The sequence below is a fragment of the Lathamus discolor genome, chromosome 2 (assembly GCF_037157495.1).
Source record: "Lathamus discolor isolate bLatDis1 chromosome 2, bLatDis1.hap1, whole genome shotgun sequence".
NCBI lineage: Eukaryota > Metazoa > Chordata > Aves > Psittaciformes > Psittacidae > Lathamus > Lathamus discolor.
Window position 1 is genome coordinate 6,438,303 of NC_088885.1, and position 16,551 is coordinate 6,454,853.

At 41.5% G+C, this 16,551-nt stretch overlaps 1 protein-coding gene across 9 annotated transcripts in view; it reads left to right on the forward strand.

Moving 5' to 3' along the window:
- Positions 1-16,551, forward strand: part of TNS3 (tensin 3) — a 201,500-nt gene that overhangs the window by 89,223 nt on the left and 95,726 nt on the right. For 7 of the 9 annotated variants that reach the window (XM_065665617.1, XM_065665618.1, XM_065665620.1 and 4 more), the window contains 2 exons: positions 2,868-2,906; positions 10,187-10,228. In XM_065665617.1, the coding sequence (XP_065521689.1) occupies positions 2,868-2,906; positions 10,187-10,228 (81 nt within the window). Of the gene's footprint in view, positions 1-2,867; positions 2,907-8,857; positions 8,921-10,186; positions 10,229-16,551 lie in introns of those variants that run through there. The other 2 variants (XM_065665623.1, XM_065665619.1) reach the window with 2 other exon arrangements.

Here is a 16,551-nt window from a genome sequence, read left to right on the forward strand (position 1 = left end):
GTATTGAAAGCTGGTTGCAAATGTCTTTCTTTAGATTAGCTATAGCTTCAGTTGGGGGAACAGAAGTCTTTCTGAAGTCTGTTTTTGTGCAGTTGGTACACAGGGTGTGTGACTTTTTAAACCAATGAATGAGGCATTTATACTCCATTTTCTATCTCTGCATTGATACTGGATTGAAGTCCTGAAATGCTGCTTTCCATCTCTGTACTCTTGAAATGCTGATCTTGTTTGGGTACATCTGAAACCCTTTCCAGTCAGGAAGGAGTTGGAGTCACTCATATATCCTCAGCTTAGGTCACCTAGACCTCGTGATAGCCTCTGTTATCTACGAACACGTCAGCTATTTTGCTTCTAACCTGTGTCGGGATTAACAGCAGAAGAATTTGCTGCAACTGCTTATGGAACTAAAATTGGGATGCATAGAGATCTTGGCTGTTTTGCTGCTTCTGGGAAGAAATATGCTGTGTATATAGAGTAGGAAAAAAATGTCAGTGCAGTGTGTCTTGCATTGAGTTTTGTAGCTTGGAAACATTAGCAGTGCATCCAAGTCTTTGGTTGCGTAATGCATTTGGAGTGCTCTGCAGTTGAGTGACAGTTAAACATAGTGGTAAGTGGCAGCGTGCATAGGGATTGCTGTACGCGCAAGAAAGGGCATTATGTGACTTCTTGGTAGTCCTAGAAGAGAACAGTCTGACACCAGCGTTGGTCTTTGTAAAAAGCAAGCACGAAAGACACACAGCCAAGAGAAGATGGAGTCTGTCTGTGAAGTCAGGTGGCTGTGAGTAGCTGTTGTAGGCATTGTGAAGCTCAGAGGAGTCAAAATCAAGTGTTGCCACTAACATTAGCTCTCCTCTTCTTACAGTCCCGAGACATTGTGAGTTGCCTGAAAAAAGATTCCACAGATCTGCCAAAAAAGAGCTGTAACTCTCTGCTGAAATTCTTTTCCAGTGCATGTCCAAGTGGTTGATTCCTCAGGGGTTTGAACAGTGGAGGGAAAGGAGAGTGCAGGGATGACATTATGTGCTCCAGTGCTGACAATTTTATTCCCCAGTGGCTCTTACCATTAATTATATGAGCATATAATATCAGTTCATCTCTGCCTGCAAATTCCTTTGGTGTTTCCATGAATTCCCTCTTATTATTATAGGCAGTGAGAGGAAAGTAATTGCTGAAATGTCAGGTTTCATCTGTTTTAACCTTAGGTTTTGCTAAGGAGAGCACTAGCATAACCTAATTTTTAGTTAAATACTAGGTAATGGCATGGTCAGAACACCTGGAAACAGTCTTTCCTCCATAGACGCAGTATTTGCTGCTCATGGTGATGGTACTGGATTCTTCCTGCCACTGACTGCTCTGCCTGGTGGTTTGCCACTTTGGCTTGAAAGGAGGATTGGTGCTTGTAATAGGAAGTTTTACATGCTGTGTCTGGCAGGAGGTCACAGAGGCAGATCTCTTTGCTCTCAGCAGTGGGAATGCTATCATAGCAGCTTAGTTAACATCATCATGTGTTTAGTATGGTGTTGGCTTGGATAGATTAGTGAATCATGAGTGGCAGTCATGAAAGGAGCTGCAAGTCCATTGAGGAATCAGAGGATGCAGCAGACAACCCTCAAGGGTTCGTATCTGTCCTGTTTTCTTTAGGGATAGTGTGGAGATTATGAGGAGGCTGGGAGATGAAAATCGATGTTCTTCTTCTTTTTATTTTTTTTCCTCTTTCTATAAGTACTTTGTGATTTAAGAAGTGTTGAGAATCAGATACATATCTGTTCTCACAAGCAATTATGGAGTCCAACACCATCCGTTCCATGCTAGTGGTTAAAAAAGCTGTTCCTGAGTGTTTAGACCAGAGCGGTCCTGGTATAGTCAGGTCTATCTCTTTTAATTTGCGCTGCCTACAGGACTGAAGTTTCTCTTTGCTCTTGCAGCTTGCTCTGTTGCATGGACTACATCATCTTTTTATTATTCTATGGGTTATAAATGGTACATCAGGCCGCTTCTGCTCAGTAATCAACTCTGCTCAAAGCTCCATCCAACACTGGCAGGGATGGGGCAACCACGACAGTTTTTGTTGGGGTTAACCTCAAGGTGCTTGTTAAAGTGAACATGCATGATGACTGTCACTGAAACTCAGCTGAGTGGTGTCAGTTGATAAACCACAGTCCCCTGATTGTATGTGCAAGGTCTGAGAGTACTTGCCATATGAGACTAGAAAGAAGCTTTTCCCTAGATCATAATTTAATCCAAATCAGTAATTATCTTCCTTCCTTTCTTGGAGTTCTGAATATTCAAATGAGGTTGGTTGTATTGTATTGATTTTGGTTTTTTTTTTTTGACTTTGGTGTGATTTACACAGAACATGTTCTTCATAGTGTTGTAAATTGGAGCCAAGCCTCTGAAATTGTGAGTCCACAGAATGTGTTGTGCTTACTCTGCTCAGCCCACACCCCATTGAAAAATCCAGAACAAGGGTAAGGTATAGGGAATTGCTGAAGTTCCAGGTTACTAGAAAAGCAGAATACTTACTTAGTATAAAACTGGTATTAGAAGTATGCTGCAAAGGATGGAGGGGGAGAGAAAGCACTCCCTGTTTCCCTGCAATATGTGACTTGAGGAAAGGCATTACTCTTCAGCCTGTTTCACAGATGAAGGCATGAGAGGGGGGGCACTGAGTTAGCACTAAGCTGATGGCAACTTTTCAGTGAGCTCATAGAAAGTAATACAGCTTGAGAGCAGCTCTGAACACTCACGTTCTGCACCTGGTCTGGTTAGTGCTGCTTTGATTCCACCTGGGGGAGCTCAGTCAATGGGACTGGATCATATCCAAAGGAATTATCCCTTTTTCCTTATTTTATTATTTTGTATTCCAGGTGGTGACACCCTGCTTTTTTCCAAGTAACTACGAACTGGTAAGTATTTTGACATTACTGATAACCATCAGGTTTTATTAGGTTATAGGTTAGGTTATTCCTGTAGCCTCCTAAAAGCTCATGTTATTTCAGTACTGTGCCATCCCCTTCCCTGTGACGGCTTGGCAAATCAAAGGTCTATTCCTGAGGCTTGTTAGTGTGTCCTGGCCCATGCAGAAATCTGCTTGTTTAATTGAGTGTTTTGCAAGACTAAGGGTTACCTGAGCAAAATGTTTTCTGCTCTTTAAGATTCTTCTTAAACTGAGCCGGGTGACCTGCCCGTGATGTAGTAAACGTGCTGTTTTCCATATTACATTATCTGCTTTTGTTTGTGTGTTCTAAATGAAAAAAGACATTAATTGTTTCAACATGCTGCTGTCTCCTGTTGGTTTGAAAGCACAACTAGTGGACAGCTTGGTTGGGGCCTGTTATCTTTGTTCATGGTGGAAGAGACAAGTTACAGTCCTAGAATCCCAGACTGGTATGGGTTGGAAGGGACCTTAAAGCTCATCCAGTTCCAACGCCCTGCCACGAGCAGGGACACCTTCCGCTAGACAGGGTTGCTCTAAGCCCTGTCCAACCTGGCCTTCACACTGCCAGGGATGAGGCAGCCACAGCTTCTATGGGCAACCTGTGCCAGTGCCTCAGCACCCTCACAGGGAAGAATTTTTTTCCTAGTGTCTAATCTCAGTCTCCCCTCCATCAGCTTAAAGCCATTTCCCCTTGTCCTGTCACTGCATGTCACTAAGTTAACCCACACTTGCTCAGGATAGGAAAATGATAAGCCTTTTCTGGCTTGTGTGACTGAATTTGGTTATTTTAGCTCCAAGAGTAGCGTGAATGATGCCTGGAGGTTGGGGTGTAAGAGTTATTTGTTGAACCACTGTTGCCACCTGCTAGTGTCATAACTAGGACACATCAACCAACAGCTGATGCCCAAGGGTCAGACAAGAACTCTGGGTATTGTAGGTATGTGATGCAGCCACTGGTAATTAGGAATCCCGCATCCTGCTTCTGGCTTGCTGTGTGAATTGGCCAAGTCACTTTGCAAGTCTTTGTGTCTTGATTTCCCTGATAGAAAGATACAGTGGTAATGGCACTTGCCTAATATGAACTACAAAAGTAAGAAAGTGCTATAAAAGTGTTGGTTCATGCTTTTCTTAATTATTGTCCCTTAAAAGAAAGGCTGGAAACCTAAATCAGTGATTCGCGGTACTATGAGGAATGTGGATATCAACCCATGGGATATATCTCCTAATTTTGACCCAGTAATTTTATGAATTAACCCACGTCAGAGTCTGAGGATCCTGTATGGCATTACTGCTAAAAGTATAAATAGAAAAGAAACCCTTCCTTATGTCTGTAGCTTCACAGTGTTAGATGTGTACTAGCAACTGTGGTTGCTATTTCCTTTGTGTTATTCGCACAACCTGAATATTGATTCTGACGTAGAAAATTTGTTGTGATTTGGGAACAGTTCTAAGCATCCAGCAGCCTGGGGGATTTGCTATGAGTCATCACTGTTAATGATTCTGGCTTAATTTGGTTTATATGCGTTGTGAATGTGGGGCATTGGTGGTGATGTGGGCCTGAGTGACGCTGTGACCTGCTGACAGTCTGGATGGCAAAAGTGGCCTAACCTGTTATAGTTTACTAGCAGGGATGTAGCCAGGTGTATGTTCAGCCCCTGAATAAAACATTTACTAGTTTTAGGCAAAAGGGTGGAATTCTATTTAAATTTCTTGCAGGAAGAGCTGCAGGTGAAATATTTTCACTGTATAGTGTGTAATAAGTTGTTATTACTGAGAGTGAGATGGAGCAATCTGTTTTGCTTCTAATGTGAAAAGCGGTTTCATTTTTAGATTAGGAGTCTGCCTTGTGCTCAAATAAATTGTTTAGTGAAGAGTTTTGTTGCTCTGAAGGAGGATAATCTGTGACCATATTGGCTGTAAGCACTTCTACAACTATTTTGAGTACAAAATACTGAGAAGATGAAGAATAAGTGGTTGAGATCTTTAGATAACTCTATTAAAATTAACCAAATCACAGTTTGTTGCTGAACTGTGAAATTACTCCCATTCATTGCAGCCAAGGAATTTCAACCTCTTAGTTCTCACATGGATAAACTACATGCACACGCACTCTAAGTTAGTGCTACATGTTTTAGCCAATGTTAATAGTTGCCTGTGTTGCTCTCCTTGAGGTGTTTTATAGCAGGAACTGCAGTTAAACTCTGTGGCATGTTTGTTGGGAGACTGTTGAAGCCTGGTGAAACTCAGATGCTTGTTTTCTTCAGAATGTGGGGTTTATTCATTATTTTCAGCTTGGATGTCTGTTTCCAAAGAGGCCCTTGCTTCCAGTTTCTCATGAGATATGTGTCTTGAAGCTTTGTAATGACATCAGGACCCTCATATATCAACCCAATGCAGCTGTTAGGAGTTTCAGGTACTAAAATATAAACCAGCTGCTGTGCTGACCAGAGCAAGGGGGATGATGTTATTCCAGCTCTGTTAATTCAAGTCTTATGTTTAGCAAAGATGAATTATTGTGGTATACTTCATTTCACTTCATGAAGAGGCAGTGGGTTATTTGTGACAATGCACATTGATGCATCGTAGCGTGACCCAAAAATTTTAAAAAGGGGAAAAAAAGGGTGATGTAAAAGTGCCATGGAGACTTTATTTAATCTAAGAGTTGACTTATGATAGCTCCTCTATAACAGTTCTCTTAAAACTGATAAAAGTCAAAGATGGTAAGTGTTTAAACAGCCTTTTCTGGAATTGTTAAGTCTTATTTTGAAAGATGGTGGATTACCCAGTTGGTCTTATTCCTTAAAATCAACATTTTTAATGTAACGATAAAATTGCTAACAAGTATGGGCCTTTTTCTTAACGAAGTCATTTTTTCTAGTGCTGCAAAAAAAGGAAGAGAAGGCTTATGCCCTCGCCTTAAAGCTCCAAATACTTTTCATTTCATGTATTCCTTTAAAAGGCCAGTGGAAGGGTATTGTTTTTGAGGTAATTTTTAGATTCCTGGAAGTATTCTAGGGCAGTTTAAGGTGCTTCAAGAGGGCAGTAAGTTTGTCTCCTTTACTGAGTATTTCTTCCTTTCCTTCCTTCACAATAGTGTATCGTTGAAAAGAATAAAGGAAATAAAAACTTGATTCCTCAGAGGCCCCCTCACACATCCGTCCAAACGTCTTGCAGTAACGAAATGTGGTGTGAAGGCCCAAACCTCCTTGCATAGATGGATTCTTATCTTCAGATTACTCCATTGGTTGAATGGCCTTTATCACTGCATGACTTGTCTGTCAGTTATAAGGCCGGTTTAGTAATGATCTTTACCAGAGAATTTTCTGCTCTAACCTTTATAACCTTTTTTCTTTCCTTACACTCCCACCTTCTATTCCACCCCCCCACCTCACCCCCAGTGTTACCAAGGAATTCTGCAAACCTGGAATGTTACCATTAAAACACCACATTTCATAACCAGCTGTTCTAATGCGGAAAGATTAAGTGGACACCCAGCTATTCACATTTTGTTGTACCATCACTTCAGACTAAAGCTTGCCTATTTTGCTGATTCTGAGCTGGAAGTTGAGTTATTTTGATAGAAATTGGGAAGGGTGGGGAGGTGGTTCTGCTTTTGTTGTTTTGCTTAACTCCGTTTTCCTGAAGTATGCAAGCTGCTTTTCTGCTTGTGAAGGGAAAAATCAGACTTTCACATTCAGGCCCCTCCTAACAAACCAAGAAACGGATTTGGAACAGTGAGTCAGACTTCTTTGGCCTGTCTCAAAAGAGGAGGGGAACAGAATGTATCTGACTGTGGGAGAAAAGGGGGATTTTTTTTTCTCCCATATGAAGACAGGCTGAGAAAGTTGGGGCTGTTCAGCCTGGAGAAGAGAAGGCTGCGTGGAGACCTCATAGCAGCCTTCCAGTGTCTGAAGGGGGCTACGAGGTTGCTGGAGAGAGACTCTTCATCAGGGTCTGTAGCGATAGCACGAGGGGTGATGGGTTCAAACTGCAACAGGGGAAGTTCAGGTTAGGTCTAAGGCAGAAGCTTTTCCCTGTGAGGGTGCTGAGGCGCTGGCAGAGGGTGCCCAGAGAAGCTGTGGCTGCCCTGTCCCTGGCAGTGTTTAAAGCCAGGTTGGATGGGACTTGGAGCAGGCTGGTTTAGTGTGAGGTGTCCCTGCCCGCGGCAGGGGGTTGGAACTGAATGATCTTAAGGTCCTTTCCAACCCAAACCATTCTGCGATCCTATTATTTTTGTGAGGTCGTTTTTTTGAGGGTTTAAAAAAAAATTATTAGAAGAGTGGGAGAATACCTTGAAAAAATTGCTTCAGAATTGAGTCTTGTGAAGTCGTAAAGGCCTCATTCTAATTGCATATCCCATTTTTCCATGAAAGGTATGGTAGTTTACACATACCTTAATGCGTCCGCCCCAGTGCCAGCATTTCTCAAATTAAAAGTGAATTTTTGTGACAGTGTGTTGTGATACAAAGAAATACAAACTCAAAATCGCCAATTATGTATGGGGAAAGACGGGAAGAAACCAGAAAACCTTAAGAGAACTCAGTACTCTAATACTGTAATATTGTTTGAAAGAAAATTAGTCCTTTTTACCAAAACCCATCACATTCCTTTTTCCATGAAGCCTGTTGAGTGCTCCACGGGTGCTTTGTCTGAGAAAGATCAGTAGATAGGATAACATGTATTTTTATCCTCACTGTATTCATTTACTTTTTAAACACATCTTCCCAGAAAACCCAAGAAGTGAGGCAGTCAGTTCCCATGGAGCACAGTCCATCTGGTTTTAATGTGAGCCTGCCAGAGACTTCTTGAGGAATCTGAGGCTGAATTACTGTTTGTGCTGTTGGACATGTAGATGAAGGATTGCATTCTCCAGTTTCATTTTAAGTGGGACCTCAGTGCTGGAAGACAGAAGATTGTTAACTTGGGTTAATCAGGTGTGACCTCCAAATTCCCTGGAGGATGGTGGCAGTGACTAAGCTGGATTAGGAAGTGACATACGCAACGATTTTGCATCTGCCAGGGATGATTTTGGTTTCCGGCTTAAATCAGCGAAAATTTTGCTGGAAAATAGCACCAAGTGGGTTTGATTTGTAAATGGATTTCTGTGACTAATGGCTAATTTGTTTCTTCTTTCAAGCAGTACAATGGAAATCTTATGGCAAACTAGGAAAATACCAAGCTCTGTTATTTACAGGGTCTTTATGGATGTAGGAAGTAGAGAAGACTTTAGCTCACAGGACACACGAGATGCATACAAACCAAGTGTTACACACACATAGCAAGCGTGATGTGGTGGAGGCAGAGGGCACACCAAATCTGACAGACCTCCCTATTGCTGTGATCTTTCCTGCCTCCTTCCCTCAGTCTCACCAGAGCAGTTCTGCCAGGGAATGCTGCAGACTGCAGCTGCCTGTGTCATGAACGTGCCTGCACATCATGGGAAGGGAAAGACAACAGGGCTGTGCTATTCTCCAGCTTGTTTGCAAAGGGTGGGAATAGCCAGTGGAGGCTTATATTTGCCTGTTCAGTTTCTGCTTTGTCACCATGCAGAGCCATAGTGCCGTGTCTCTATGTGAGGAAATCCGTAAGCTTTGAAGAAACCTTTGTGGAGATGTTTCTCCAGTTCTGGTTCATGCAGCTTTCCTGAACTGATGAGGAAGCAGAAATGCCTTCAAACTTTTTAAAACTACCTCCTTCTTGCTATTCAGTTTTACTTTATTAAATTTGGAGCTGTGCTTTTTTTTCTTCCTTTTTTCCAGCTTCATCAACCAATAATACTTCTACTTTTCTTGATTTGCGACAGGACAAGGGGTGATGGGTTCACACTTAAACAAGGGAAGTTCAGGTTAGATATAAGGAAGAAGTTCTTTACAGTGAGGGTGCTGAGGTGCTGGCACAGGGTGCCTGGAGAAGCTGTGGCTGCCCCATCGCTGGCAGTGCTCAAGGCCAGGTTGGACAGAGCCTCGGATGACACGGTCTAGGGTGAGGTGTCCCTGCCCATGGCAGGGGGTTGGAACTGGATGATCTTTAGGTTCTTTCCAACCCAAATAATTCTGTGATTCTATGCAAGATTTTCCAGATTGTGAAATGATTTTGCATCCCGCAGGCTAAAGATGCAGATGGTTTGTTAGCTGTAACGATAACACTGTTACTACAGCTGCAATGTTTTAATGCTTTCTGAACAAAACCCTGTTGATTTTTGTACAGAACTTGAACTTCTCTTTTGAAGCAGTATTTTTATGCAGTTGAACATGAGGCATTGCTCTGTACACAATGGGCTTTGCAGACTTGTGGAGCGGGGAACACTGAATTTTGATGCAGTCTTACCTGACCTACAGCACTGATTTAGTTCTGGTGTCATTTAGTTTTCTCATTTTGAGTGTTTTTCAAGGTTAAATACTTCTGTTATTTTCTATTATATTTTTATTAATTAATTTATTAAATTAAATTTATTAATATATTTAATTATTTTCTATTTTCTAGTATATCTATTATATATATTATATATTTTCTATTTTCTATTATATTACCATTATTATACCAAACGGTAAAATCCTTAATTTAGGATATTCTTCTCATGTGAAATGCCAGATTGTAACTTCACTGAGGTTTTAAGCAAACATTTTGAGCAGTTCTTTTTACCTGGTTTTACCACTCAACTTCCCCATTACATTACCTTGATTTCATGCTGATTGTACTTATAAGTATAAAAAACATGTACTGATGGCAGGTTGTACTCCTGATGATGGTGTGTTGGATTTTTGTAGTAATGGATTGGCTCATTTCTTTTAAACGGTTTATTTTAAACCTCCTTAGATACAATTTAGCGTATTATAAAGCCTTGAACAGAGATTTTTAGTGTTGCTTAAAGGAAATCCTGGGCAGTTCACTTGATCAGTACCTACACAAGTGTCTGTTTTACATCTAAAAGTATAAAATGAGAGACTGGGCAAAAATACAAAAGGGAATACATGGTTAACACATACATCTCCATGTATACTGTAATGGGGAGAAAGCACCCTTAGTGACTGCATGCTGGCTTACAATACCTGAATATGCAGTCTGATCATGTAAAATAATTTCTTCTGTCTCTCTTTGAAAGATAGTTTTGTCCTTAATACTGTAGAACGTAGAAAGCATTCAGAAGTACTCATTTTTTTTGTTGTATGTATATTTTAGGAGATTTATTAGAGAATATGCTTAAACTACCTGGAAAATTAAAGTAATTTTCGTTGTCTCCTTTTGCAGACTAATAACTCTGAGGCTGTTAAAAATCATGTAACCAGAACTGTAAGTAATTCCATTTTCTTTATCTATCTTTCCTTTCCTTGCCCTGATGTATTCTTCTGTTCGTGGCTGCTCATTTTTAGTCTATCTTCACAAAGCATTCATTGCTAGCAGTTTCAAAGCACTCACTCTGGTTTCTGTGCTGTGTGAAGTTAGCCTTTGATTAGTGGGGGTTTTGCCGCTGGGTTTATCCAGGAACAATGAAATGAACTCTCTGTTCCTTATTTCTAAATCAAGCATGGGAGAAGTGAAATATTTAAATGTTCATAGGCTCATTGTATTCACAGGAGTTAAAAAAAATCAAGAGGGCTCTTTTTCCAGCAGGAAGGATATTAGTCTTTGTATTGTGGTCAATATACAATCAATCTTTTAGCCTTTATTTGTTCAAGTTACTGTGCCAGGTTATTTACAAAACAAATTAAAAGACCTTTCCCAAACCTGTGTCATTATTCCTGTGTTACTGCTGATAATAAGCACTGTTAAGTACATTTGTTGAAGTGCAATAGGACCCAGTCTTGTAAGTGATGTAGAAATTTCTGCAGATGAAAGTATTGCACATGTTCAGTACAGCTGCTTGGGATGGGCTGGGCATCGGTTGGTGGGTGGTGAGCAATTGTACTGTGCATCATTTGTCTGTCTTGGATCTTATTCCTCTCTTTTTGTTATCTCTCTTTTCATTATTTCAATTATTATTACTATGATTTTTTTATATAATGTTTTACTTTATTTCAAGAAACTATTTTTATCTCAACCCATGGGTTTTTCCTTTTTCCACAGTTGTGGTGGGGAGTGAGTGAGCAAGAGGCTGCCTGGTACTTATTTGCCAGCTGGAGTTAAACCATGACAATCAGAATTGCCATGTTTCTTTGATTTTTAACTAAATCATGGGAAATGCCTGTAGATGACTATCTGTTAGTAGGCAACTGTGAGGCAGGTATTTGGTTCCCCACTGTAAAGATGAAGTTAGCATTGAAAAGGGGGCAGGACAGACTTGCAGCATGCATATGATCTTTACCAGCTCGTTCAGTTCAAGAGCAGTGCTGTGTATTGCAGTAAATGAGCATCTATTTCATAGTGTTAGTCTTGTGCATGTTGCATTTGTTTTGTGTATCATCTGTGTTTCAGTGCTGCTAGTGCCATTCAGTGTAGGGTGTGAAGAGTTCTGATCCTTCAGTACCCGTACAGGCAGGAGACCTTCACAGAGATTGCATTTGCATTAGCAGCATAGTTTCTTTACCTGGGGTGCAGCTGAGGTCATCTCTGTGGTTGGATCCATGCTCTTACTCACATTGTTCCAGTAAAATTATTTCTAAATTCATGGAATCCCAGACTGTTTTAGGCAGGAAGGGACCTTAAAGCTCATCTAGTTCCAACTGCATGCCATGGGCAGGGCCATCTTCCACTAGGCCAGGTTGCTCCAAGCCCCATCCAGCCTGGCCTTGAGCACTTCCAGGGATGGGGCAGCCACAGTTTCTCTGGGCACCCTGTGCCAGTGGCTCACCACCCTCACAGGGAAGATATTTTTCTAATCCTTAATCTCAATCTCCCCTCCATCATTTTAAAGCCATTCCCCCTTGTCGTGTCACTACGTGCCCTTGTAAGAAGTTTCTCTCCTTTAGGTACTGGGAGGTGCTCTAAGGTCTCCCTAAAACATTTTCTTCTCCAGGCTGAACAATCCCAGATCTCTCATCCTGTCTTCACAGGAGAGGTGCTCCAGCCCTCAGAGCATCTTTGTGCCTTCCTCTGGACAATCTTGAGTAGGTTCTCCATTTAATCCTGACCCATATGCTCTCAGTCAGCTCCTCAACCATCCCCAGGCAGAGCTCTGCACACTCCAGCTGGTCACTGACATAGAGGTGACACCTCATCCTCATCTCCCCAGCCTGTCCTTGATGAAGAGCCTATCTTCAGGAAATAGACTATCAAAGAACTTATTTAATATCGAGACCAGTTAACATGTCTAGTGACAAGATTATTTCTTCCCTCACTCTTCCTTAACTAGACAAATTAACTAAAAAAGAGTCCCAATAGAGCAAACTTCATACTTATCTGCATGTGAATAATTTGTTTTGGCAGCTGCTTCTAGTGTAACAAATGTGAACCAAAATAATGAGATACACTGTGAAGAAAATAATTGCAGATCATTTTCTATTGTTAGTTGGAAGTTTTTAGCTTCTTTGTGTTACATCTGAATACTTCAGAGTGCTTTCTATTTGTACTGGTTGCTTTTTTATGCAAGCCAAGCCGTACGTGTCTGCGATTTTTCTGTACATATATAGCTCATGCAGAGCCATTTCAAAGGCAGCCTTAATGGCAAGCAGTGTTTTTTCAGCTGTGCTTTTTGTCCTCTTCTGGTTTTCACTGGCTATTATTTGAGTATTAGCAGGTTTCCTGAGAGTTTTGGTGCTTATTTTCCATGGAGTAGCAAAGGGTGACAGGGATGAGCAGCAGGGGTTCACTTGGAAAGAGAAGAAAGCTCTCACCTGAAACTCAGAGGTAGGAACACCTATTCCTGTTTGGAAAAGAGGTGTAAAGTTGCAAGGCTGGGTGATTCATCAGAAAGTAATGTTTCCAATCATGAGGCTAGATGCAGCCATTGCATCTGTAAAATTTTATAAGTAAAACTTCAACTATGCCACATTCTCACTTGAATATGGACTTTACATGCATTCAGTATTCTCTCCTGAAGAGCCCTTAGCCTTTGCATCTGGGTCAGGGCAATCCCAGGCACAGCTACAGGTTGGCTAGAGAAGCGATTCAGAGCAGCCTGTGGAGAAGGACTTGGGGGTGTTGGTTGATGAGAAACTGAACATGAGCAGCTTCAGTGTGCGCTTGAGCCCAGAAACCCCCCATGTGCTGGGCTGCAGCAAAAGCAGTGGGAGCAGCAGATCAAGGGAGGTGATCCTGCCCCTCTGCTCTGCTCTGGTGAGACCCCACTTGCAGCATTGTGTGCAGCTCTGGTGTCCTCAGCATAAGGACATGGATCTGTTGGAGCAAGTCCAGAGGAGGCCATGAGGATGATCAGAGGCTGGAGCACCTCCCATATGGAGACAGACTGAGGACATTGGGGCTGTTCAGCCTGGGAAATAGAAGCTGTGTGGAGACTTCAGAGCAGCTTCCAGTGTCTGAAGGGGGCTACAAGGATGCTGGAGAGGGACTGTAGTGAGAGAACAGACAGAACAGTAAAGAATGTCTTCCTCCTATCTAACCTGAGCTTCCGCTGTTCCAGTTTGAGCCCATCACTGCTTATCCTATCACTACAGTCCCTGATGATTCTGGTTTCCTGCCCCACTTAGTTCCTTGTTGCCCTGGCAGATAGGTAGAGAGAACTCTACAGCCAAGTGCCCAACCATTCTTGATAAAGATGTCCTACAGTCAGCTCTTTTAGGGGAGCCTGGCCTGTCTTGGCTTTGTATTATAGGGAAGAACTTTGGGAGCAGCTTTGTCAGCAGCTAAGAGTCAGGATAGGTTTTGGCAGGGAGAGAGCAAGCTGGGATTTGTAACTTTTGCTACTTGCAAGGGGCACGTCTGTCTGGACTGTTGCTCTTATACTACACAGGGGAACAGTTCATTATTTTTATGGAACACAGTATACAGAACAAAACTACAGTGTGTAGCCAAACAAACAGCTGTTTGCAGTAGAAATGTTGATAAATCACTTCTGCAGAATCAACTCCAGAAAAGATATTTTTATTTTCATTAATCTTTTAATATTTACTGCAGGAATAGACACATAATAGCATAGAGACATTTGTATTCACAAGGCATGAATCTTTTTCTACATTAGGAATCATTCTAAAGCCAGAGGCCAAAAGATTATGCAAATCTTGGTTCTCATCCAAGACATCCAAACATGTGTTTCACTGTAGCTTCTAAAAGCCACTACTGTGTCAGTAGGAATTAGGATGGTGGAGCAGCCCAGTGATCAGTGTAGTTCATTGTCCTGTCTTTTCTGTAGTGCCCTGGAGCAGATAGAACTGTTGCACTATGCCTTAGAATAGGTTAGAGAATTTATGATTCCTGCCCATGGCTTGGGGACTGAAAAACCATCAAAAATGTTAAAATGCGTTCAGGTCTCCTGCTGAGCAGTGTTTCTATTCATGGTCTTATTTGTGACTGCTTGAACAGCAAACAGTTGTGTGGAAAAAAACCTCATAAGCTAATTAAAAGCTGTATAAAATGCATGTAAGTTTATGGCAGGTTTGCTAATCATGTTTTCTGATAATTATATCCACATTAGAAACAGGCACAGATAAAATAGTTATATCCAAGCAGATCCATGTCATCCTTTCAAAATATATTCTGAAACCATTAAGTCACAGATTACTCATTGATTTACATTTCAGATACTTGTAGGTTCTACTTGTTGATACTTACACTTGTTAATCTTCCCATTCAAGAAGAAGACCAGGAAAGATATAGATGAGCTGCATGAATGCATGTCAGATCCCGAATGGTGAGTTTTCAGTAGTACTGTTCCTTGGAGGAGCAGATAGCTGATGTACAGCTGTCTCAGCTGTTTAAAAAAAAGCTCATCCTTGAAACCAGTAGTTCTTAAATTCTGCTGAGATAGCTTTTAAGCAGATATTGGATTGTATTATAATTCAATAGCCTTGGGAAAGCCTAGTGAATGATTTTGCATTTGGCTTCCTTAGCATGCCTTAGATTATAGTCTCAAAATGAGTTGTTACCCCACCTGCTATTTCTAAGCACACGTGTGGCCTACATTTCTAGTTTTACTTTGGGTTTGGAAACTAGCAGTTTTACAGAGTAAGGTTTTGATTGTTTCCCAGAGCTGTCATATAAAAGGTAGTAAATCAGTGTACTGACAAAACGTGAATGAATTTATCTGGTGCAAAACTCATCTCCCTTCACCCTTTGTCCCTTCATGATCCTTCTGGTTTCTGAAGCTCTACTACAGAAGACTTCAGCCTATGGAGTAAGCCTGCTAGTTGTAACCCAGCTTCCCTTATTCAGTTCTCAGAAAGGTTGAGGGTGATTGTCATGCTGAGAGATTTGCATTATCTTTTTCTTGCTGTTCCTCATTTCTTTCCTTGAGAGGCAGCTTTTTGGCAGAGATGAGGGGATGCACACTTAGCAGAGAGGTTATTTCTTATTCCTTCTGTTTCTGAACTAGTGCAGAAGGTGCCTTAATACCATCTCAGTGCATGCGAGATGGCCTGTACTGTACTTCTGTCATGTTTTTGCTCTGAAGCTGTGGGGGGACTGCAATAGAGATTGTAAAGGTGTAAGATGCAGCCTGAGACGGTATGAACTTGTTATTTGAGGCAGACCAGGTAATCCATAAACCAAAGAGGTTCACTGTCTTTGGTGTTGGAGGAAGGTGAATTAAAGAAGTCCTGGACTCTGGGATGGCCTCATCTAAGGATGGGTTTTGATGAAGCTGGGATAGCTTCATCACGTTGATGAGAACGTGGCCAGGACTAGATGCCCATGCCAAAGATGGTAGAAGAAGCAGTAAGGAGGATGTCAAAGGAATGAATTGCACAGCTTGATTATTCCCTAGAAAAGGGCAATGATGCCGTATGTTGGATGCAGTGGGTTTGCTTCTTAATACAATTTTGTGGCTGGAGAGAAGACAGATGTCTATTGAGAAGCAATTGCTTCCCCCTGCTGGCTTTCATACCACAACTACAGCTAAATTTGTCTGACCAAAACCACTTTGCACTTGTTTACATAGGGATAACTTTTAAGTGTTATTGTTTGAGATTTATCTGTTTGTTTGGGTTATGAAAAATCCTTAAAACTGAATGAATGGGAAAATGGGAGGCATTTTCTTTCTTCAGAACTCTGCTTCTAAAGTGGCTGGTTATGCTGTCTGTATTGCCAGGCAGTCTCGGAGAAGTATGGGGACAGAACTGTGGGAAGAAACTCAAGGAAGAATAATCTCAGGGTAGTCTGTCCTGATCGCAACAAGTTAAGCACTAGTTACATCTGTCCTGGTTACAACTTTAGGTTTTTAACCCAGTGGAGTTGAACACCACACTTTGAGCCATTATTTTTTGTTCCCCTCCATGTTTTCTACTGCTGTTGGTTGACAGGAAATTAAAATCCCATCTAGTTTTACAAGATTTTCAGTGTAATTGTCCTTTCTGGGAGATGCCAGGTGGTGGTTTACCTTTATAGGTGGTTTGCCCTGTGCCGTTGAATCCTGTGCTTGGTGAAACCCATATTCTGCTGGCAGGTGTGTATGACGTGGTACAGAATTATGTCTGAATTCAGTCAGAATCTGGCTCACAGATTGCCTGTTGTGGGAAATGCTGTAGCGGCTTATTCTTGCATTTGACAACACATTGTAGAGGTGT